Source organism: Garra rufa, chromosome 17, assembly GCF_049309525.1.
Source record: "Garra rufa chromosome 17, GarRuf1.0, whole genome shotgun sequence".
In the NCBI taxonomy this organism is placed as follows: Eukaryota; Metazoa; Chordata; class Actinopteri; order Cypriniformes; family Cyprinidae; genus Garra; species Garra rufa.
In genome coordinates, this window is record NC_133377.1 from 12,659,542 (window position 1) to 12,684,184 (window position 24,643).

The 24,643-nt window shown below is 35.1% G+C and overlaps 1 protein-coding gene across 1 annotated transcript in view; it reads left to right on the plus strand.

The window, feature by feature from the left end:
- LOC141290257 (solute carrier family 66 member 2-like) overlaps nt 1–21,346 on the plus strand; it is a 49,107-nt gene extending 27,761 nt beyond the window's left edge. Inside the window, exon 3 of the mRNA XM_073822449.1 lies at nt 20,063–21,346. Coding sequence (XP_073678550.1) covers nt 20,063–20,270 — 208 coding nt within the window. The 3' untranslated portion in view covers nt 20,271–21,346. The remainder of the gene's footprint in view (nt 1–20,062) is intronic.
- The last annotated feature ends 3,297 nt before the right edge of the window (nt 21,347–24,643 follow it).

A 24,643-nucleotide genomic window follows, 5' to 3' on the forward strand; every position in this document is an offset into this window, starting at 1 on the left:
TCAAATATAGATACCATAGGTATATATGTTAGCTGATTAAGTGGACTTTTTTGTTTAGTAATGTTTTATTTTCCTGTATGTGTGATTGTATGACCACACATCAATCAAAGCACAAGTTAGGTAATAAAACAGGTCACAGTGGCAGAGAAAAAACTCAAAATGAATGAATTAGACAAAAATAGTAATCAGCTAATGTTTCACAGTGGCTGTTAGATTGTATAAGACGCATTGTGTGTGCGAGAGAGGCGTATTATCTTGCATAACCTTTTGAGAGCTACAGTGTGTGTGCTGTAAAGACACGTCCTGTCAGTGTGACTTAAGTGTGTTTGGTAGCATCTCACACTGTGAGATGCCGTCCTGTGCTCTGTTTTCCAGCATTTGAGTTTTTTTGTGTGTGTGTGTGTCTCCGTTCACCCGGACTGATTTGATGGCATAGGCGGGGAGCCGCCACTAGCATTATGCCAGTCTGACAAGATAAGGGTTGCAGCCTTGTGTATGTGTGTGAGAGAGAGTGTGTATATTTTAACATCTGTGCAAACCTGCTGATAGAACCTGTCTATTGCTGTCCATGTGTGTATCTGTGTGTATGCAAACAGGGCTATTTGTATATGCTTATGCTGATGTCATTTTAAATTGAAGTTTGCTGTGTTGTGTGTGTGTGTGTGTGTGTGTGTGTGTGTGTGTGTGTGTGTGTGTGTGTGTGTGTGTGTGTGTGTGTGGGTTTAGTTGTTGGGTTTTTAAGACTTGTATTAAGAGTATTAAGAGTATTAAGACTTGCATGGCTTTATATAACAAAAATGATGTCTCTTACTGAAATGTAGTAAATCATCGAATCCATGAAAGATTTACGTTATTTAAAAAATCCACATTTTTATTAGGGCTGCACGATATATCGAAGAATTATCGTTATCGCGATAACAGTCTACGCGATATTGGTATCGCAGAGAGTTGCGATAAATGGCATTTAATTGGTTTCATTTCTTTACAAAACTTTCGCTAGACTGCACAGACTGCTGTGAGCTGCAGTGTGACAGGTTCGCCTTTCTCTCCAACATTACATAACCATTTAAACTTAATCTTTATATTATTCCCTTTAAATAACTTTTGAGATATTAGCCGTCAATCACTCTGTCACTGACACTGCGCTCAGCTGAACTAGGAACCGGCTGTTTTTTTCTCTCAACTATCCTCTGTTCCGGATCTGCACAAACTGCATTGCAATTAGGTGTGTGTGATATGACGATGTTTTACTGTGGACAGTTAAAAGGTCCCCACAATCTATATTTCGTGTTAGAGCGCGCACATTCTGTCAAATACAATTCTGCCGCCTCAGTCTTAATATAGGCTACTGTACAACGCGGCACACATTCAAATCAAATGATAACTCAGCTGCAGAGGACCGCTCACGCATAGGCATAATTTCCACTGTGGGGACACGCTTTTTTCAAAATCCCGTTTGTGTCCTGCCACTTTCAAAACAAGGTTTTGTTAAAGTAATCTATTGTATTGTAGAATGGACGCTATGCACTGCTGAGAGTTTCGCGCGGTCGTTAAAACGAAACCAAAACTAACACGCGCACGCGCATTCAAATACAATTTTAATACCCCGTGTTTAGAGAGCGAACCCACAATGCCTGCAAATTAGGCTATATAAAATATTTAGGCTGTTATTAATATGTGGGCTATATATTAAGTTTTGTAGTTGTCTACAACTGTATCATACTTTAAAAATTCGGTCTCTATTTGCACTTTGAATATTGTTAAAGAACAGACATCACTGCAGACTATGAAAAGGCTACTCTAAGACAAGCTAATAAGATTGTTTGTGATTCAACACACATTTTGTACACAGAATATGAGTTGTTGCCTTCTGGTAGGAGGTTTAGAGTTCCTTATTGTAGAATGAATAGATTTAAAAATTCATTCATCACTGTGTCTATAAAGTGGTTAAATAATTGTAGTATGGAGCTGTAAAATTTTATTTTTATTTATTTATTTTTATTGGGGTTATGTATTTATCTATTTATTGTTGTGTTATTTGTATTGTTATTGGTGTGCTTTGTTTGTCTGTCAATTGATTGCAGCATGGGTGATGGGCCCAAGACAAATTTCCCTGCGAGGGACAATAACGTTTACCTTACCTTACCTTGAAACAGTAGCCTACTTTGATTATGGCTGCATTTATTGTCTAAATGACTAAGAAAGAACTGGGTCGTTTATTTTTTGTTATTTATACTGTAGATTCTTTAAAAATGCAGTGGTTCTACCTATAATAGAGAAAATAAACATCTTGTTGATGTACTCATATTTTCTATTAAGTTAGATTTACCGGTAAATCAGATGACAGAAGAATATCTTTTACCTGTTTATTTTAGTATGATCATTACATATATAAATGATTAAAAATAGACAATAATAATAAAAAAAAAAATTAAAAATAAATATCGCAAGAAATATCGTTATCGCAATATTCAACAACAATATCGCTTATCGCATATTTTCCCAATATCGTGCAGCCCTAATTTTTATATAAATATATTGGACTTTGAGGCCGCCATTATTTTGATTACGTCAAACGGATGCACTTTGTGAGCTACTGGCTCTATCTGTTGCTATCTTTCCCATGACACAACTCTGAAAATAAAATACTGATTCGATGACCACAGCTACTGAAATAGCTTATAGGTGGCAAAGGATGTTTGGGCTTAAAGCAAATGCAATACTATCAGTTTTCCTTACAAGGAGTCTAAAAACCCCTGATATCATGTTATATTCGTGCTGAAAAGCTCCTTCACTGGCTGGAGCATCATGACAAACATTGTTTACATCCTTTGTAAGCTCTTTCAGCAGCTGTGGTCTACTAAAAGCCTCAAAGGCATCAGGGCTAAAGTGGAGAGAACAAAGACGCTGGTCTTTAGGGAGTTTTATTCATCCACAGGCATCTTCCCATTTTTTTCTCTCATTTCTTATCGCTAGGAAAGCTGTGAAGACTTGCATCTCTTTTCTTGCTGCCTTTTAACTGAAAATTACGAGCAAAGCTGCACAATGTGGCATTTTCTCAGTATTTTATTTTCCAAGTTGCTTATTCCAAGTTATGGAATAAGTTATGCAACAGCTAGCTCACAGAGTGAACATAGTCTAAAATATGTATACAACATTGTATTTTTATTTTTAAATCTTTTGTAGGTTTTCTTCTACATATTTTAGTAAGAGACATAATTTACGTTATAATAAGCCATACAAGTCTTACTTTAAAAATAAAAATTTAAAAGAGGGAATGGAGAGGAATGATGATTTTATCACCAGATCATTTTAAATGTCTTTACTGTCACTTTTGATAAATTTAATTTGTCTTTGGTAGATTCATAATAAATTCTTACTGACTTCAAACTATTAAGTGCCATATTAAACAGCTTGATTCTGATTGTTCAATCGTTACATCTTGCATTAAAGTAGTTTTACGTCTCTTGTATCACTCCACACTGTCTTCTCACATAGTAATTTCAAACATGATAAAACAAAACCTAATAAAATAATAAAACAATTTAAGCTCACCTACAATAAAACCGCTTTAACTTTTCATGCTGGAGGTTATTGGGCTTTACCTGTTGTATTATCTTGTGAGTGTTTATTTTGTGATAATGACCGTTTGGCACATACTGCAAACTTATTATTTTTAATATGTTTGCAGATATTTAGTAAACATGCTAAGTTCACATACTTTTTCCTCTGAAAAACAATGCTACAGCCAGTTAATCTGCTTTGAAATGTGTGTTTCGTATTGGAATATCTGTTTTTAGGTAAATGCGACTTGAACCACGGCTACAGATGGTGGTCATCAAGATTATCGAGAGCAGTTGGGGGTGGAGTTAAAAAACATAGCCGCCAAGTCGTCACAGTGTTTGCATGCTCTATCACAGATGACGTGAATTATATTCAATATTTGCCATTTGTTCAATAATAAAGTTCAACGTATACGTATACTATTTAAATCATAGGCATAATTTGAGGATGGGACAGGCCTCCACCCCATGGTTGATATTGTCCCCATCACTTTTTTGCCACCGTCTGAGTAACCTGCCTGCTCTCAGAGTGCTATCGCACTGACAGTCACACATAAGAGTCACGTGGCATTGGCGCCTTTCCAAATCATACCCATTTAATTGAATTTGCCACAGGTTAACCTTATTTGAAGTGTAGTAACGTCTACAAGCAATATGAATGCTCCTGAGCTAAATGTCAACTGTCCCAAATACGAGTATGAATACTTATGCAATGGAATCATTTAGGTTTTTTATTTTTAATAAATTTGCAAAGATGTCAAAAATATGTTTTTTGCTTTGCCATTATAGTGTATGGAGTGGAAAAAAAGTGATTTAAGCTGTTTAACATAAGGCAGCAACATAAAACATGAAAAAAATGAAGGGGTAAGAATACTTTCGCCAGGCACTGTACTAATTAGACTTAGCAAAAAAGTGTAAGAACATATTTCCATAGTGAAAAAGTGAATTTTACAATGAGGCAGTGGAGTAGTTGGTAGAAGTAGTGGTGAGCTACAGCAGTGAACAGTTTTAACTTTGCATCGTTGAGGCGAGAGACCTTCAAAAACTTCCATCTGACTTAAGGACAACTTTTATTGCACTCTTGCGCTGCTTTATCTTGTTTATGTTCTCTGAATGTCACATTGGACCTAAAGTAATTTATGTTCACTTCCACTGCATGGGGAAACGGTCGTATCAGATTCAGATCCACACAGCGTTCAGTGTAGACCCTCCACAATCCCACACCATTTATCTCCTGGAGACAGCCTTGTATTACAAGACTAAATTGAATTACATTTTTTTTTTCTTCTTTTTGTCGCTGCACTGATCAAAACAAATGGTAAAACGTTCCATCTTATTCCCAGTCTTGTTTTTCCCCATTCATTTATTTTTTTTTTTCTCCTTGTTTTGTAGTTATTCAGCCATTGTTAGCTGTTTCAGAGTGAGTTGTTTACCAGGTAACTGTTGCTGTGAGTGAACCTCTGGCCTCATGTTACTCTATTTTGTTGTCCATCAGTTGAGCGTTAATGAATCACAATGGGAGGGAAAGCGGTGACCCCCACAGCCGGCCTTATAAGGTTCACTGTGAGAGTCCTGTTAGTTTGAGTTGGAGAACCCTCAGTGCCTTATTTAGTCGTGTGAATTATCTCGCGGACGCCGTGCAATTGCACCCAGCTCTCGTTTCATTGTATGTGTTTACTGAGCAGCGGGCTGGTTTGTATCCACAGGCTGCAAACAAACCATTCATTAAGTTGCGCTTTCCTGTAGATTTGGGGCTGGCGTCAGGTGCCTGGTGAATTGAACACTTCCACAAAAGGGAGGCTGCCCTCTGTCCTTCTGTCAGGAGAAGCTGTGCAGGACAACAGTATTTCACAGCAGTGTTTGTGTTTTAGTTCATGCCGTTGACATCTAACACATCCTCTCAGCTAGACACGCTCAGGCAGGACTTTTGATCGCCTTCTGTTGTTCGCCCTGCTACTGCCTTTGATTGTCCACAGTCTGAGGCCTTTACAGTACATAACACATCCCTTTATTTTACTAAGCTTCACGTTTTATTTGTTTTGTTTGTTTGTTGTTTTGTGATTTAGTTTTTTATTTGGTTTAGTTTGGTTGTTTTCTGTGATTTTGTTTGATTTGGTTTTTGGATTTTTTTTTTTTTTTTTTGGTAATTTCTTTTAGTTTGGTTTTTTGTTGTCGTTTGTTTGTTTTGGTGATTTTTTGTTTGGTTTTGTGATTGTGTTTGTGATTTAGTTTTTTTATTAGTTTTTTTATTTTATTGTTTGTTTTGTTTGATTTGCTTTGTGACTTTTTGTTTGTTTTTTGTTTTGTTTTGTGATTTTAGTTTGTTTTGGTTTTTGGATTTTATTGTTTGCTTTTTGTTTATTGTTTTTTGTTTGTTTTTTTATTTGGTTTCAGTTTTTGTTTGTTTTGTGATTTTTAGATTTTTTTTATTTGGTTTGTTTTTGTTCTCTTCTGGGTTGTTTTTGTTTTGTGATTTAGTGTTTTTTTATTTTGTTTGGTTTTGTGATTTTGTTTGTTTTGTTTTGTGATTTAGTTTTTTATTTGGTTTGGTTTTGTTCTCTTCTTGTTTGGATTTTATTTATTTATTGTTTGTTTTGTTTTTGTTTGTTTTTTTACTTTGGTTAGGTGATTTTTATTTTTATTGTTTTGTTTTGTTTAGTTTTGTTTTGTTTGGCTATTTGTTTGATTTATTATTATTTTTTTGTTTGATTTGGTTTTGTCTTTTTTTGTGATTTAGTTTGGTTTGGTTTTGGATTTTATTGTTTGTTTTGTTTGGTTATTTGTTTGGTTTGATTTGGTTTTGTGACTTTGTTTTTTGTTTTGTTTTGTGATTTATTGTGGTTTGGTTTTTGGATTTTATTGTATATTGTGTTTGGTTTTGTTTTTAATTTAGTTTGGTTTGGTGATTTTTTTTTTTTTTTTTTGGTTTTGTAATTTTGTTTGTTTTTTTGTTTGTAGTTTTTATTTTTTATTAAGTTTAGTTTTGTTCTTTTCTGGTTTGTTTTTGTTTTGTGGTTTATTTTGGTTTGGTTTTGGATTTTATTGTTTGTTTTGCTTGTTTTTGTACTTGGCTATGTTTTTTGTTTTGTTTGGTTTATTGTTTATTTTTTGTTTTGTTTGGTTTTGTGACTGTTGTTCATTTATTTTTATTTTGTTTTGTTTGTTTTTTTTCATCATTTTTTTGTTCTGCTTTATTTGGTTATTTGTTAGGTTTATTGTTTTTTTGTTTGTTTTTTATTATGATTCTTTTTCCCCTCAAAAAAAAAAAAAACAAAGAAGTCAAAAGTCAGGCTCTGTGATATTGGAAAGAGAGTATGAATTTGGGTCAGACTGAAATCTGTATAAAAAATGAATCATTGGATGGTACTTTTAACAAAAGTAAAGTAATTTTGCACCCAGATATGGTGATATTTAATCATCACAGATGCGTGAAAAATGAAATATCGCCCACAAAAAGAACATTAGCAGAAGACTGAAGGCTAGCAGCAAAAACATTAGTCTTACCCAAACATCCATAAAATATGGGGAAATGTGTTTTATTATAGAAGTATTGCAGAATTCAGAAATCATTTGTTTCTTGTGCTTTTTGATGCATTTTGAGAAATATATAGAATCTGTATGTGTGTGTGTGTGTGTGTGTGTGTGTGTGTGTGTGTGTGTGTGTGTGTGTGAGTGTGTGTGTGAGAGAGAGAGAGAGAGAGAGAGAGAGAGAGAGAGAGAGAGTGAGTGTCTTCATATAGACGTGAACACATTCTGCTCTTTGTGTCATTCACACAAAATGCCAAACCTAGTAATTACACACATTTCATTTTCCTTCTTTCCTGGAACCCAATGCATTACTCATAAAAAAAATAAAAAAAATAACAACCACAAAACTGTATTTCTCAAAATATATATTTATGGTTAACAGAAATAAATAATAAAGCACCATCTTGTCCATTTTACAGAATATTTATAATATTTATCTTTCATGTCCTCATCTCAGATGTTAATGTGTGGGTGTTAGTGTGGCTTTACCAGCCTCATGTTTCTCTAGAGTTAGTCAACCAGTCGTTGCTGTACTTACAGTATTTGTTGTGATTCTCTGGTAACTGTTGCTGGGGTCTGGCTGCAAAGTCAGGATGTAAAGACGGATTTGTTTATACTCTATCATGGAAACCATGGCAACCGTCAGCCTCCTCGACTGCTGATGGTTTCCATGGCAGCTATTGAGATTAATCACTGCTGTTTTTTATTTCATTTTACCACAGTGGGTTTGATGGCACGCACCAACAACTGGCCACATCCCAAACTTTCCAAGTGTGCTTTATAGGTTATTTATAGTAAACCTTTATTTTACAATGGTTTTATTTTACACTAATCAGCTGATTGTGCGTTATCACACATATTGCTTTTTTGTGTCGTTTTTTTTTTTTTTTAGTTTCGACTTCTGGTCTCGAATTCTGAATATTATAGATGTATAAGATATAGATATTATAGATATATAGATATATAGATATTTTGTTTTATGTGAAACATTAAATAATATATATATATATATATATATATATATACACCGCGTTCCAAAATATTATGCAAATGATATCTTTCTCTGGTTTTCATAATTAGTCAATGCAAATGACAGTCAGTATAATTTTTAAGTCATCAACCATTAGGGTATTATTCAAATTTTATTGAACAAACCTCCTAATGATAACAGTATTTATTTCAAAAATAAAAAACTGAAAATGCACCGTTCCACATTATTATGCACAACAGAGTTAAAACATTGTATAGGTTGTAAAGAACTGAAAATGGGCATTTGCTGAATTTGCAGCATTAGGTGGTCATATTTACTGAAATCTAAATCTATTTCAATCAAAAACATCCTAACTGGGCAAGTTACATCTTACCATAGGACCCCTTCTTTGATATCGCTATCACAATTCTTGCATCCATTGAATTTGTGAGTTTTTGGAGAGTTTCTGATTGAATTTGTTTGCAGGATGCCAGAATAGCCTCCCAGAGCTGCTGTTTTGATGTGAACTGCCTCCCACCCTCATAGATCTTTTGCTTGAGGATGCTCCAAAGGTTCTCAATCTGGTTGAGGTCAGGGGAGGATGGTGGCCACACCATGAGTTTCTCATCTTTTATGCAGATAGCAGCCAATGACACAGAGGTATTATTTGCAGCATGAGATGGTGCATTGTCATGCATGAAGATGATTTTGCTACGGAAGGCACAGTTCTTCTTTTTGTACCATGAAAGAAAGTGGTCAGTCAAAAACTCTACATACTTTGCCGAGGTCATTTTAATACCTTTAGGGACCCTAAAGGGGCCAACCAGCTCTCTCCCTATGATTCCGGCCAAAAACGCCACCTCCTTGTTGTGGTCGCAGCCTTGTTGGGACATGTTCCATCCACTACTCCATCTATCTGGACCATCCAAAGATGCACAACACTCATCAGTAAACAAGACTGTTTGAAAATGAGTCTTCATGTATGTCTGGGCCCACTGCAACCATTTCTGCTTGTGAGCATTGGTTAGGAGTGGCCGAATAGACAACTGCAAGCCTCTGGAGGATCCTACACCTTGATGTTCGCGGGACTCCAGAGGCACCAGCAGCTTCAAAAACCTGTTTGCTACTTTGTAATGGCATTTTAGTAGCTGCTCTCTTAATCTGATGAATTTGTCTGGCAGAAACCTTCCTCATTCTGCCTTTACCTGCACGAACCTGTCTGTGCTCTGAATCAGCCTCAAATCTCTTCACAGTACAATGATCACGCTTACGTTTTCGTGAAATATCTAATGTTTTCATACCTTGTCCAAAGCATTGCCGAAAGAATTATGCCAATTATTAGTACCATTGCATTTATGGCTATGACTGTGTACTAATCTTACTAAAATCAAGGCATTGCAATTGCATAAATTAATATTAAAGTTTCAAAGAATAAATCAATTATATTAATTTAAACAATTATTATCAATCAAGTATTATATTACTTAAATAACATATACATATATTTTACTGCCTTTGTTTAAATTGTTTACATTTTTATAACACATTATCTTGTGGATCCATCAGTACACATTTACAACTCCACGTGTTTCTCTTCCAGCAGGAGGCGCTTTCAGAATGCTAGTACACAAAGCAGCGCAGCAAATGACTTTGAAACGTGCAGCGCTCATATTTATTCAACGGATAGCCTTTTGAAGTTTCATCGCAATTCTTGTCTTTCAGTCCCCACATTTAAGACCACCTGAAATTATAAATAAGACTTTCTTAACCCCTAATAACACTGCAGTCATCAGTAAAAATGAAGAGTTTTATTTCAGTAACCGACTTTCAAAAACAAACCTTACACAAAATACCTTTTTTTAACGTAGACGTACATCTGTATGAGCACAATGAGCCGATCTCCGTCTCATCACTGCACGCACGAAATTTCTGCATTACAAGTTTTGCAAATCGCTATCCATTGGTCTTTCTCATATATACTGAAATACGTCCACACCGCAGACGTGTTGCTTCAGACAAGCACGTGCAGGCCGCGGTTTCTGTTTGCGTCAACATACTGTTTCGGGCCGTGTTGTTTCGGTGATAAAAATCTTTCGGCCGAAAACCGAAAATGCACTTTTGGGCCATTTTCGGCCGAAAATTTTCGGTGGCCGAATATTCGGTGCATCCCTAAAATATATATATTTAGTTATCAGGGTTCGTACAAAAGTGCTTACAGTGTTTGAAGTACTTCAATTTGACTTTTTGAAATTTAAGGCCTGGAAAACCCTTGAAAATAGCAGTGTTCCTGAAGAGGTGCTTGAATTATTGAAAAACAATGTATATATAAAACCACATATCTTTTCACGCAAAATTCACACGATTAAAAACATACTTTTTCAGTTAGTGTCATAAAACTATCAAGCTAAATCAGTTGTAGTACTGACAGTGTCATGTAAACATGACTGAAGATGCGAAAAGAGGAACAGACCAACCAAATCAATTGAGTTAGTAACTGGAACTGCTCCGATTGATTCAAACTTTTGACTTCGATCTTTCATTTCAAGCGATTCACTACCAAAAAAGCAGATCAAATTAAAAGAGCCATTTCCATATCGCTTGTGAAGATTTAAAAAAACACAAATAGTGATGGGTGAAAACAGAGCTTTTCGAAACTCAGAATCAGTTAAACCATTGCATCGCAAAATGATTCACTGTTCTAAAGCACTCCAGTCAAATTGCATATTGCGAATCATTTGATTGATAAAAATCACGTATCACGAATCATTTGACTTAGATCAGCAAGTCGTGTATTGTGAATTATTTTATTTAGATCTGCACTTCATAGCAGGTTCTTGGATCATTTTGAAAATTGAATGATTCGTGCTCCGCGCTCCGAGTCCTGATCTGAAATGATGGTTCGTGAATCGTATTTGGATCTGGACTTCGGAGCAAGTTTGCAAATCTTTTGCTTTAGATTGGAAATTCACCGATTCTGAATCATTTGATTCAGATCAGCACTTAAAGTTGTGTATTGTGAATTATTTGATTCAGATCGGGACTTAAAATCGTGTATCGCGATTCGTTTGACTTAGATCGGCACTTCAAGTCATGTATCGTGAATTATTTGATTTAAATCGGCACTTCAGAGCGGGTTCTTGGATCATTCCGCAAATTGAATGATTCGCGCTCCACGTTCCGAGTCCTGATCTGAAATGATGGTTAATGAATCATTACTTAGATTGGGACTTCGGAGCAAGTTTGCAAATGTTTTGCTTTAGATTGGAAACTTAGGAGCGCCGATTGCGAATCATTTGATTCAGATCGGGACTTAAAATGGCGTATCACAAATCATTTGACTTTTTCGTCACCTCAAGTCATGTATCGCAAATTATTTGTTTCAGATCGGGACTTAAAATCGTGTTTCGCAAATCATTTAATTCAGATCAGGACTTAAAATTGCGTATCGTGAATCGTTTGACTTAGATCGGCACTTCAAGGCACGTATCGCGAATTATTTGATTTAGAATTATTTGGTTTGCAAATCTTTTGCTTTATATCGGAAACCTAAGAGAGCAGATCACTTTGGAGCGCATATCGTGAATTGTTTATTTCAGATCAGAATTTTAAAACGGTTTCACAAATCTTTTTTTTTTCTTAAACAGTGGAAAACATCAATAACCACTCAATAAGTCCTTGAATATCAAAAAGTAGTGCTTGAAAAGTCCTTGAAAGTCCTGGAATTTTATTTTACAGTATCTGTAGGAAACCCTGAGTTATATTTTAAATTTTTATACATACTCTCCACTGATTCACTTTTGTTTTGTTTTATGATTTAGTTTTTCATGTTGTTGTCTTGTTTTGTCATGTTTTGTGTGTTTTTTATTGTATTGTTTTTTTTTTTTTTTTGTCGTATTTTGTAATTTTTGGTTTTGTTTTTTCTTGTTTTTCGTTTGATTTGTTGGGGTTTTTTTGTTTGTTTTTGTTTAGTTTAGTTTGAAAGACTGTAAAGACAAAAATGTTTTTGAAGAGGGTGGATTCAGTGCTTCAAATGTAAATCTAATCACTCAAAATTACAGTGTTTGGAAAGTTTATGTAAGCAGTTTTATGTTGTCTATCATTTAAGACATGCTTTTCGTCAGTAGTGCAAAACAAGCTGTCCAGCAGCTCACAGGCACTAGGAAACATGTTGGGAAACAATCTTTATTTTTTCCAGTGGTTTGTGTGCCGTTTGTGAGGGGAAACGTACATATTTCACCTTTAATGATGTAAGCGATCGTGACCCTGTCCAGATCATCGCTCACACTCATTAAACTGTGCTGTTGTGTGGAGTGTGGAGTGGTTTATTACTCGATCGCAGGGGCTGATCGCTGTGGCCCAGCGGCACTGAGAGCGCTCTTTCATCTCTTTAGGACGTGCTGCTGTAATAAGCTCTCAGAGCGGCCTTTTATCTGATGCCGTGGATCTGGCCGGCTCTCAGCTCTGCTTTGAGTGTAACATAGAGCCAAACAAAGAAGAGAAAACTGTGTTTACCTCGGCTCTCTGCCCACACCCCCTCCTGACTCCATTTCTTTTAGGCAAGAAAAGATTTGTTCGATCTTTTGTACTCTCTGTTTTCTTTTCTCCAGCTTTGGTTTGTTCTTCAAACCCAGCTGTTTAGTCTACTCATCCTTTTGAGACTACCGCTTGAAAGACACACCACAATAGGTCTTGCATTCGATTTTTAAAGTCTACTAGATTTCTGTGTGTATATACACTATCATTTAAGTTCAGGGGTTGTTACGGATTTTTTTTTTTTTATGTTATGTAAGTGTCTTATGCTCACCAAGGCTGTATATATTTGATCAAATACATGGTAAAATTGTTAAATATTATTACAATTTAAAGTAACTATTATCTGTTTAATTAGAAATTTAATTTAATTTTATTCCTTTGATGCAAAGCTGAATTTTCAGAACGTTAACTTTTGAAGAGCCTTTCTATTTTACAAAAGGTTCTTTGTGGCAAAAGAAGGTTCTTCAGATTATAAAAAGGTAAGAAAGGCATGATTCTTTAAAGAACCTTTGATTGAATGTTTCTTTGTGGAACCAAAAATGGTTCTTCTATGGCATCGCTGTGAAAAATCTTTTAAAGTACCTTTATTTTTAAGAGTGTAGGGCAGGGGTCCCCAAACTTTTTTCTGAGAGGCCCACATAATTTTCTTTTCTTTAATGGGGGGCCGGGTCGGTTTATAAAAGAAAATTCCATGGGCCGGACTGACTACTATTATTATTATTATTTTATTATGATTTTACCTGTATTTATTATACCTTTTAATGCTAGAATAGTTTATTATTTTGTTATGCACCACACAGAAAAATTATCATTTCTTTTTAAAAGATATACAGGAGCATCTCAATAAATTAGAATGTCATGGAAAAGTTCATTTATTTCAGTAATTCAATGCAAATTGTGAAACTTGTGTATTGAATAAATTTAATGCACACAGACTGAAGTAGTTTAAGACTTTGGTTTCTTTAATTGTGATGATTTGGCTCACATTTAACAGAATCCCACCAATTCGCAATCTCAACAAATTAGAATATGGTGGCACGCCAATCAGCTAATCAACTCAAAACACCTGCAAAGGTTTCCTGAGCCGTCAAAATGGTCTCTCAGTTTAATTCACTAGGCTACACAATCATGGGGAAGACTGCTGATCTGACAGTTGTCCGGAAAATAAGCATCGACACCCTTTACAAGGAAGGTAAGCCACAAACATTCATTGCCAAAGAAGCTGGCTGTTCACAAAGTGCTGTATCCAAGCATGTTAACAAAAAGCTAAATGGAAGGAAAAAGTGTGGAAGAAAAAGATGCACAACCAACTGAGAGAACCGCAGCCTTGAGAGGCTTGTCAAGCAAAATCGATTCAAGAATTTGGGTGAACTTCACAAGGAATGGACTGAGGCTGGGGTCAAGGCATCAAGAGCCACCACACACAGACATATCAAGGAATTTGGCTACAGTTGTCATATTCCTCTTGTTAAGCCACTCCTGAACCACAGACAACATCGGAGGCATCATACCTGGGCTAAGGAGAAGAAGAAATGGACTATTGCCAAGTGGTCCTCTTTTCAGATGAGAGCAAGTTTTGTATTTCATTTGGAAACCAAGGTCCTGGAGTCTGGAGGAAGGGTGGAGAAGCTCGTAGCTCAAGTTCCTTGATGATTTGGGGTGCAATGTCATCTGCTGGTGTTGGTCCACTGTGTTTTTTAACAAACGTCAAACTCCGCCTTCAGCATTTTCAGCGCTTCCACAGGCTTTTCAACTGGGAATGGGGCAACTAGTTTCTCAGCTGAAAAATTTTGGGTAACTTGGAGATGAGTGAAGTCTTGATTTTGCACCTGTTCAGTCACGATGACGCATTATGTTGAATGTACCATTCAGTTGGTGAATTTAACAAATAAATAGGCTATGTTAATAACTAAGGGAAATTTTAGTTTGAAAGCCAACCTCTATTATCAAATACCGACATGATATAAGTAAAACATGTATTAAAAATTACATTTTTACTGGCATTGTTCAGAGGGCCGGTCCAAATGTGGGGGCGGGCTGCATTCGGCCCCCGGGCCTTAGTTTGGGGACCCCTGGTGTAGGGTGACTTCCTGCATCAACATCTGTTGTTGACTGCAGAAAAACATTTCTTTCTAAAAAAATCTCATCGTAACTTTACTCCCTAACTCAACACCATCCCAAAGCCAAAGATTCACAGCAAAAAGTCCTTTAGTACACCCCCAAAAAAAGACAAATCTGAAATGAATAATTGGTGTGGTGCGGAACGCTGTATTCTGGGAAATCTAAAAGTAAAATCCACAGCTTGAATAATTTATTTGTTTATTACGAAACAGCAATGGTGGAACAGCTTTATGCAGGTGAAATTAGTTTTACCCCGGACACGTGTGTGTGTGTGTGTGTGTGTGTGTGTGTGTGTGTGTGTGTGTGTGTACACACACTGAAATCCCACTTTCATTCTGTGGCTGGAAATGAAAAACTCCTGTGCAGTTCTGCATGAAGTTGCTGATGCACCAAATACACTAAAATAATAATAATAATAGTAGTCAGTCCAGCCCATGGAATTTTCTTTTATAAACCGACCCGGCCCCCCATTAAAGAAAAGAAAATTTATGTGGGCCTCTCAGAAAAAAGTTTGGGGACCCCTGCCCTACACTCTTAAAAATAAAGGTGCTTTAAAAGGTTCTTCACAGCGATGCCATAGAAGAACCATTTTTGGTTCCACAAAGAACCATTCAGTCAAAGGTTCTTTAAAGAACCATCTCTTTCTTACCTTTTTATAATCTGAAGAACCTTCTTTCACCACAAAGAACCTTTTTGTGAAATAGAAAGCTTCTTCAGATGTCAAAGGTTCTTTATGGAACCATTTAGACAAAGGTTCTTCTATGGCATCGTGAAGTACCTTTATTTAAAGAGTGTATGGCCGAACAAAGGAAGTTTGTTTATTCTCCTGCCTAAAAATAATGTGAGGCATTCTCAGTGTTTGAATATTTGTTAAACAAAGGTTTCTGCCCTTGAGGAGACATCCTAAAGCTACCGTTTACCCAATACTAAAAATTATTTACTCACCCGTAAGACTTTCTTTGTCCAATTGAACACAAAAGGTAAAGTTTTGAAGAACATCCTGGTCACTCTTTTTGCTTTGTTTAAAGTGAGTGAGGACTGGGCCTGTTGCAAGATAAATACCATTTAACACATTTAGGGTTATCAATTAATAATGACCAGATTTCTGTCTGTTTTTCACACAAATCTATCACTTTTCTTCAGCAGAGTTGGAATATAGCATATAAGGTGTATGGAGTTGTTTTATAATTCTTTCTTTTCAGTGTTGGGGAAAGTTACTTTTAAAAGTAATGCATTACAACATTGAGTTACTCCCTAAAAAAGTAACTAATTATGTTACTTAGTTACTTTTTATTGAAAGTAATGTTACGTTACTTTTGCATTACTTTTTAAATCTGGGCAGGGCTTGCTTGTTTGTTTTTACCATAAAAAGTTCTATTTTTGGCAAACGTAAAAGCCTTTTCACACTAAAAGCCTCAGGCTTAGAGAAAAGTAAATTCACGTCTGTATAGTAGAGCACAGAAAAAATGTCAACACTTCAGCAATAAAAAAAAAGGAAAACAAATTTTAGATTATTTTAAGTAATTTTTGCTTATTAGTATGGATTAATTGGATCATCGAAAGTCTGCAGCCAAGACATCGGTTAATAAAATGGGATTAAATACATAAAGGATATTTGTATTATTTAACATTTAATTATTGCAGATTTGCGTTGAATTTCACAGTTTTTATTCATTTTGAGGAATACTGTGTGTGCATGTTCACATTTATTCTAGAACTAAAGTAACATCTTACTCACAATTTCTCTCAACATGGGGACAGGAGAGCTTTTAATCAATAAATGAGGGGGAAAAGTAACACATTACTTATTTGAAAAAGTAACTCAGATATTTTCTTGTCAATTTAAAAAGTAATGCATTACTGTACTAGTTACTTGGAAAAAGTAATATTATTACATAACTTGCGTTACTTGTAATGCATTACCCCCAACACTGTTTCTTTCAAGCGTGAAATCTTCAGTCTTCATTCTTGCCAATTAAATGTAAAATTTCTTCCTTTGTGTTCTATGGAATGAAGACTGTGAGTAAATGATGACAGTATGATCCTTGGACGTGTGATCATGTACTTTTTCCTCTTACACAAGTGTGAGAAACAAAGCGTGGAGGAGAGCATGAGGCCCACAGGCGGAGCAGATGGAGCCGGCCTGTGGGAACACTGTAACTGTCAGGCCTCAATCTTACGCCTGTCCTTTCCCAACTTATGACTGATATTATGAAAAGCCTCATCCTCTGTTTATAGAGGTGGTTATGAAGACCAAACCCATATCACTCCAGCCTCCCTCATGTTCTCTCACTTTTGTTGAGAAATTATGTAGAAATTAGAAAGTGTTATTTGTTTTGGCAACCTAAACAGAATCCTTAAAAGAAAAATCACTTTCTTAAAGGGACAGTTTACCCAAAAATGAAAATTATGATTTACTCATCCTCAAGTTATCCTAATGTATATGACTTTTTTTATCTTTCAGACGAATACAATCAAGAGTTATATTAAAAATGTTCTGGCTCTTCCAAGCTTTATAATGGCAGTGAATGGCTGTTGAGATTTTGAAGTCTAATAAAGTGCATCTAACCATCATAAAAAGTACACACGGATCTAGAGGGTTAATTAAGGCCTTCTGAAGTAAACTGGTGCAAAAATATCCATATTTTTATGTTTATAAACTGTAATCTCTAGCCTTATATGGTTTATAAAGTTATAAATATGAATATTTTTCTTACACAAACACATCAATTCACTTCAGAAGGCCTTTATTAACCCCCCAGAGCCATGTGGAGCACTTTTTATGATGGATGGATGCTTATGATGGAGATTTTGCTTCAAAATCTCAACAGCCATTCACTGCCATTATAAAGCTTAGAAAAGCCAGGAGATTTTGTAATATAACTCTGATTGTATTTGTCGGAAAGAAGAAAGTCAGACACACCTAGGATGGCTTGAGAGTGAGTAAATAATGAGAAAATTTTAATTTTGGTGTGAACTTTCCCTTTAAACTGCATTTTGTGATTGTCCAGTAAAAAAATACTTAAAATAAGATGCATTTTGCATTGTTGCTTTGGACCACAAAACCAGTCTTAAATAGTGCGGGTATATTTGTAGCAATAGCCAAAATTCCTTGTATGGGTCAAAATGCCAGATTTTTTTAATGCCAAAAATCATTAGGATATTAAGTAAATATCATGTTCCATGAAGATATTTTGTACATTTCCTACTGTAAATATATCAAAACGTAATTTTTGATTAGTAATATGCATGGCTAACAACTTTAAAGGTAATTTTCTCAATATTTTGATTTTTTTGCACCCTCAGATCCCAGATTCTCAAATAGTTGTTCCTCGGCCAAATATTGTCCAATCCTAACAAACCATACATCAATGGAAAGCTTATTTTAGCTTTCAGATGATGTATAAATCTCAGTTTCGGAAAATTGATGCTTATTTCAGCTTTCAGATGAGGTTTAAATTGATGTTTAAATTAATTGACACTTATGACTGGTTTTGTGGTAAATTGTCACCAATAGTTTTAACTATATATACAGGTGCACCTCAATAAATTAGAAGGTCCTGGAAAAGCTCATTTATTTCAGTAATTCAACTCAAATTGTTAAACTTGTGTAATAAATAAATTCAATGCACACAGACTGAAGAAGTTTAAGTCTTTGGTTCTTTTAATTGTGATGATTTGGCTCACATTTAACAAAAACCCACCAATTCACTATCCCTACAAATTAGAATACTTCATAAGACCAATAAAAAAACATTTTTAGTGAATTGTTGAGGTGGTATGGAAGCCCAGGTTTCTTTGACAGTGCCTTCAGCTCATCTGCATTTTTTGGTCTCTTGTTTCTCATTTTCCTCTTGACAATAGCCCATAGATTATCTATGGGGTTCAAGTCTGGTGAGTTTGCTGGCCAGTCAAGCACACCAACACCATGGTCATTTAACCAACGTTTGGTGATTTTGGCAGTGTGGGCAGGTGCCAAACCCTGCTGGAAAATTAAATCAGCATCTTTACAAAGCTGGTCAGCAGAAATTCTTGGCAAACAGGTGCAGTGACTTTGGTTTTCAAAAAACACAGTGGACAAACACCAGCAGATGACATTGCACCCTAAATCATCACAGACTGTGGAAACTTAACACTGGACTTCAAGCAACTTGGGCTATGAGCTTCTCCACCCTTCCCCCAGACTCTAGGACCTTGGTTTCCAAATGAAATTTGGTTTGTCTGTGGTGGCTCTTGATGCCTTGACCCCAGCCTCAGTCCATTCCTTGTGAAGTTCACACAAATTCTTGAACTGATTTTGCTTGACTCTCAAGGCTGCGGTTCTCTCAGTTGGTTGTGCATCTTTTTCTTCCACACTTTTTCCTTCCACTCAACTTTCTGTTAACATGTTTAGATACAGCACTCTGTGAACAGCCAGCTTCTTTGGCAATGAAAGTTTGTGGCTTATCCTCCTTGTGAAGGGTGTCAATGATTGTCTTCTGGACAACTGTCAGATCAGCAGTTTTCCCCATGATTGTGAAGCCTAGTGAACCAAACTGAGAGACCATTTTGAAGTTGATTAGCTGGTTGGCATGACACTACATTCTAATTTGTAGGGATAGTGAATTGGTGGGTTTTTGTTAAATGTGAGCCAAATCATCACAATTAAAAGAACCAAAGAGTTAAACTACTTCAGTCTGTGTGCATTGAATTTATTTAACACACAAGTTTCACAATTTGAGTTGAATTACTGAAATAAATGAACTTTTCCCACGGCATTCTAATTCATTGAGATGCACTTTTTTTTTTTTGTAAATGATGTTGTTTTGGGCATGGATTATTTATTTATTTATTTTACTGCAATAGTTATACTCAGGGATATTACACGCCAGTAAATGTTAGTTTTAAATCTCAAATGTCACTCATCCACGCATTTTCTAACCATGGGGCAGCCGTGGCCTAATGGTTAGAGAGTCGGACTTGTAACCCAAAGGTTGCGGGTTTGAGTCTCAGGTCCGGCAGGGATTGTGAATAACCAGCACTCTCTCCACCCTCAATACCACGACTGAGGAGAGTCCCTTGAGCAAGGCCCCGTACCCCCAACTGCTTCCCGGGCGCCGCAGCAATGGCTGCCCACTGCTCCGGGTGTGTGTTCACTACTGTGTGTGTGCACTTGGATGGGTTAAACGCAGAGCACAAATTCCTAGTATGGGTCACCATACTTGGCCTCACTTCACCTCCTTTCCTTTTCCTTACCTTTCCTTTTCTCAATTTCAGTGATTTTGATCTGCCTCTCTCTTCTTCTCACATCTCCAGACTTCAATAACACTCTCTCTGACTCTCTCTCTCTCACTTCTTGTCCCTCCAGTATTAAGATGGTGTTGATGTGGACAAGTGGAGACACTTTCAAGACAGGCTACTTCCTGCTGACTCAGGCTCCCATGCAGTTCTGGATCTGCGGCCTCCTTCAGGTGTGCGTGGACTTCGCCATTCTCTTCCAAGTGTACTACTACAGCCGCTACCCACAGAAACCCATCTCGCACACCACACACACCACCAGCGCCAAGGCCCTATAAGACACCCTCGCTTTACAGAATGTGCCCAAATCTATATTACAATGCATACAGTGTTCCCAAAACACATATACTTGATACTTGAGCCACACTTAAATATGTCTGAATGTCATTTTATTAGATACACAGCATCAAACTAGATGCTAGATCTTTTCTCACAAATGTACTATTTTGTGCGTCTGTTATGTTATTAATGCCACATTTGTTTGTTTTAAGTAATGAAATGATATTCATACATTAAGTGTTGCTTAAAAGAACTATTACTGATTGTGATGCCACTGTATAAATATATATATATATTGATCCAACCTTTACATGCAATATCATAAAGATATGCAGTTATTTTTACATACATATACAAGCCAGCCCAAGTTAATCACCATGCTTATGAAAACTTTTGCCTTACAGACTCTCAGAGTGACCTGAAATGTATCTGACATCAGTTGGATGAATGTACAAAGCTTTTGTTAGAAAAGATGAGTACAGTTAATGTTGTTTTATTTGGAGAAGACTGGTTTTACCTCAGTTTCACACAGTGAAGGCCAAGTGAAGAACACAGGAAGAGCCCTGTGTCTTTTTAAACCAAAAAAGAGAAAAAAATATCACTCTATCTCATTTTGATAGTAGGAGACAATCCTCAGACAGTTCACAAATCCACATGACTTGATGGAAGTGTCTTCCCCGAATGTTATTTTTGGAGACGTGTATACATGTAATCGTTTCAGTTAGCATGAGAAAATAGGAGATCACTGGATTCATATACTGACTTTGACCTCTTGAAGAAAGTTTGACTTTAAGTACAGTATTTGCGACACATTGGGGGTTAATTAAAATACTTATGACTTCAAGGTCAACCATCAGTTGTGAATATAATAATACACTGCAAAAAAATCATTTTCTTAAACAGTGTTTGTCATTTTCGAGTAGGTAAGTTCTTAAAATCTTAGAAAAGTTTATAAAACTTTATTATTATTTTTTTATTTGTATTTTTAACACATTATCATGTTTTGTCAAATGCTAAAAGATTGATGTATAGTTGTTGTTTTTTTACTTGACAATTAGACAATTACTTTTTAAGAAAGTTTTTATTTTTTTGCAGAAAAGTTCTGTTCTTGTTCATGTAACATGCCAGTAAACATTTTCTACAACAGTTAACGAATAAACATTTTTTTTTTTTTTTTTAGAAAATATATCCTGAATATTTTTCATTTATATTTTAACACTTCATCATGTTTTGGCTTATGCTAAAAGATTGATGCATTGTTTAACTTTTTAATTTTATTGATTTAGTTTTATTTTTTTTTACTTGACAATAATACAATTACATTTTTATAAGATTTATTTATTTTATTTTATTTTATTTTATTTTTTTTGCAGAAAAGTTCTGTTCCAGTAATAATAGTCATGTTACATGCCAGTAAACATTTTCTACAAATAAAAATTCTTAAACTAAAAGTTCTTATTTTTGTCATTTTCCAGTAAAAATACCTAAAGACGGGATCCGTTTACAAACAGACATTATTATTATTTTATTTTTTTTATTTTTTTAGAAAATATATCCTAAATATTTATCATTTATGTTTTTAACACTTTATCATGTTTTGGCATATGCTAAAAGATTGATGTATGGTTTAATTTTTTATTTAATTAATTTCGGGGGTTTTTTACTTGATAATAAGACAATTACTTTTATAAGATTTTTTTTTTTTTTGCATAAAATGTTCCAGTAATAATAGTCATGTTACATGCCAGTAAACATTTTCTACAAACAAATAAATAAATAAAAATTCTTAAACTCTTAAATTCTCTCATTTTTCAGTAAAAATACCTAAAGATCCTTAAAGTTATCTGAATTTAATAGTAGAAAACTATTGGTCATCCAGTCTTTCACATTTTAACACACACTGTTAACTTTGCTAAGTTAGAAGTTTCATCTGGTCTTGTTGAAATATATAGTTGAGTATCATCAGCATAACAATGGAAACTAATCCCATATTTCCTAATAATATTACCAAGGGGTAACATGTAAATTGAAAATAGTAGTGGACCTAGGACAGATCCTTGTGGCACTCCATACTTTACTGGTGATAACTGCAATGACTCCCCATTTAAATAAACAAAGTGATAGCGATCGGACAGGTATGATCTGAACCATCTTAAAGCCTGCCCTTGAATACCTGTATAGTTTTGTAATCTATCTATGAGTATGTCATGATCTATAGTGTCGAACGCAGCACTAAGATCAAGTAAAACTTGATAAGACGCAGCCTTGATCTGACGCAAGTAGCAAGTCATTTGTGATTTTTACAAGTGCAGTTTCTGTGCTATGATGGGGCCTGAAACCTGACTGAAATTCTTCAAAGAGATTATTATTTTGCAAGAAGGAGCACAATTGAGCAGACACAACTTTTTCTAAAATTTTAGACATAAATGGAAGATTAGAAATGGGTCTGTAATTTGCCAGTTCACTAGGGTCTAGCTGTGGCTTCTTAATAAGAGGCTTAATAACCGCTAGTTTGAATGGTTTTGGGACATGACCTAAAGATAACGATGAGTTAACAATATTAAGAAGCGGTAGTATCTATATTTGTTATTATATTTCTAATGTTGTCTATTTTATCAGTAAAGAAATTCATAAAGTTTTTACTATTGAACTGTGCAGGAATATTTAGGTTGGGTGGTGTTTGGTTATTTGTTAATCTAGCCACTGTGCTAAATAAAAACCTTGGATTGTTTTGTTTTTTTTCTATGAGTTGGTGGATATACTCGGCTCTAGCAGCTTTTAAAGCCTGTCTATAGCTGGACATACTGTTTTTCCACGCAATTCTAAAAACTTCCAAGTTAGTTTTTCTCCATTTACGCTCAAGATTACGAGTTTCTTTTTTTAGAGAATGGGTATTACTGTTGTACCATGGCGCAGTACGTTTTTCTCTAACCTTTTTTAGCTTGATGGGGGCAACAGCTTCTAATGTATTAGAGAAGATGGTGCCCATGTTACTAGTCATTTTGTCTAGTTCATGTGTATTTATGGGTACACAGAGCAGTTGATATAAATGTTAATTTAATGATAAGAAATGTTTTGGTTTTTTTTGGTTTTTTTGCAGAAAAGTTCTGTTCCAATAATAATAGTCATGTTACATACCAGTAAACATTTTCCAATAATGAAAAAATAATTTTTAGTTTTAAGAATTTTTATTTATTTATTTGTTTCCAGTAAAAATACCTAAAGATCCTTAAAACAGGATCCGTTTACATACAGACGTTATTATTTTATTTTTATTTTTTAAATATATCCTGAATATTTATCATTTATATTTTTAACACTCTGTCATGTTTTGGCTTATGCTTAATTATCTTTATTACCCTTTTTTGGAAAATATGACAAATACTTTTTAAGAAAATGATTATTTGCTGATTAATACTGGTCTAGTAGTTAAAGTCAGGTATGTTTGCCAGTAAATGTTAGGAGTGAGGTGCTGCTTATCAATATGTTAGATATGTAATTGTGTCGAATTGTTTCATGGGGAACATTTTAACACGGTTGATGGCTTTTGACAAGATGACGAGATATGACTTTTTTTCTAGATCTTATAAAGGACTGTATCTGATAAAACTCTCCCTATTTAGATTAGAAAGACACAAGGGTTATATTTTCAAGGTCAACTTTTTATTACTATCACTGCTATTTATTTCTGTTTTCTTATTCTATCTTTTTTTACCTGCTATTTTCAGAAATCATGTATTTGACTTGAGATTCATTGAAATATATATTGTTTTTCTTTGTGCTGTATTTGATAAAAAAAAACTGCTTTTATCTATCTTGCCATTATTTTAAAATGTCTTCTGTTTAAGGGTGCCATTGAATGCTGTTTAAGGGTGCCATTGAATTGAAAGTAACTGGCGATATATAGGTTAACTCTTGTCACTGCACTCCATACCGTATTGATACTCGCAGTTATTGAGTGCTGGTTTTGTTTACTATCTGTTTAGCCAAATGCTCTGTTCATGTTTAGTTGGGTACTTTTGGTCGCATATTTTCAGTGCTACTTTTTATAGCAAATTTTGGTAATAAACATTTTTAAAAATTCTGTATGGATTGCTGTCATTTGATATATAAATTAATATTGAGACCGTACAAATGTTCACTTTTATGAATAATAATACATCTATATATATTTTTATCCCCAATACGGTAAATCTCACAAATCAAATGAAAAAAAAAAAATGGGGTTGTGACATTTGAGCATTATTGCTCTGTAGTCTATCTTAAAGCCTTGGACCAGTTTTATTAAAATGGAAACCTGAGAGTGCATTCATTATGGCTGGGGTCATTATAGCTGTGTTTGTACTGGCAGCACACATGGTCTCTCAGAATC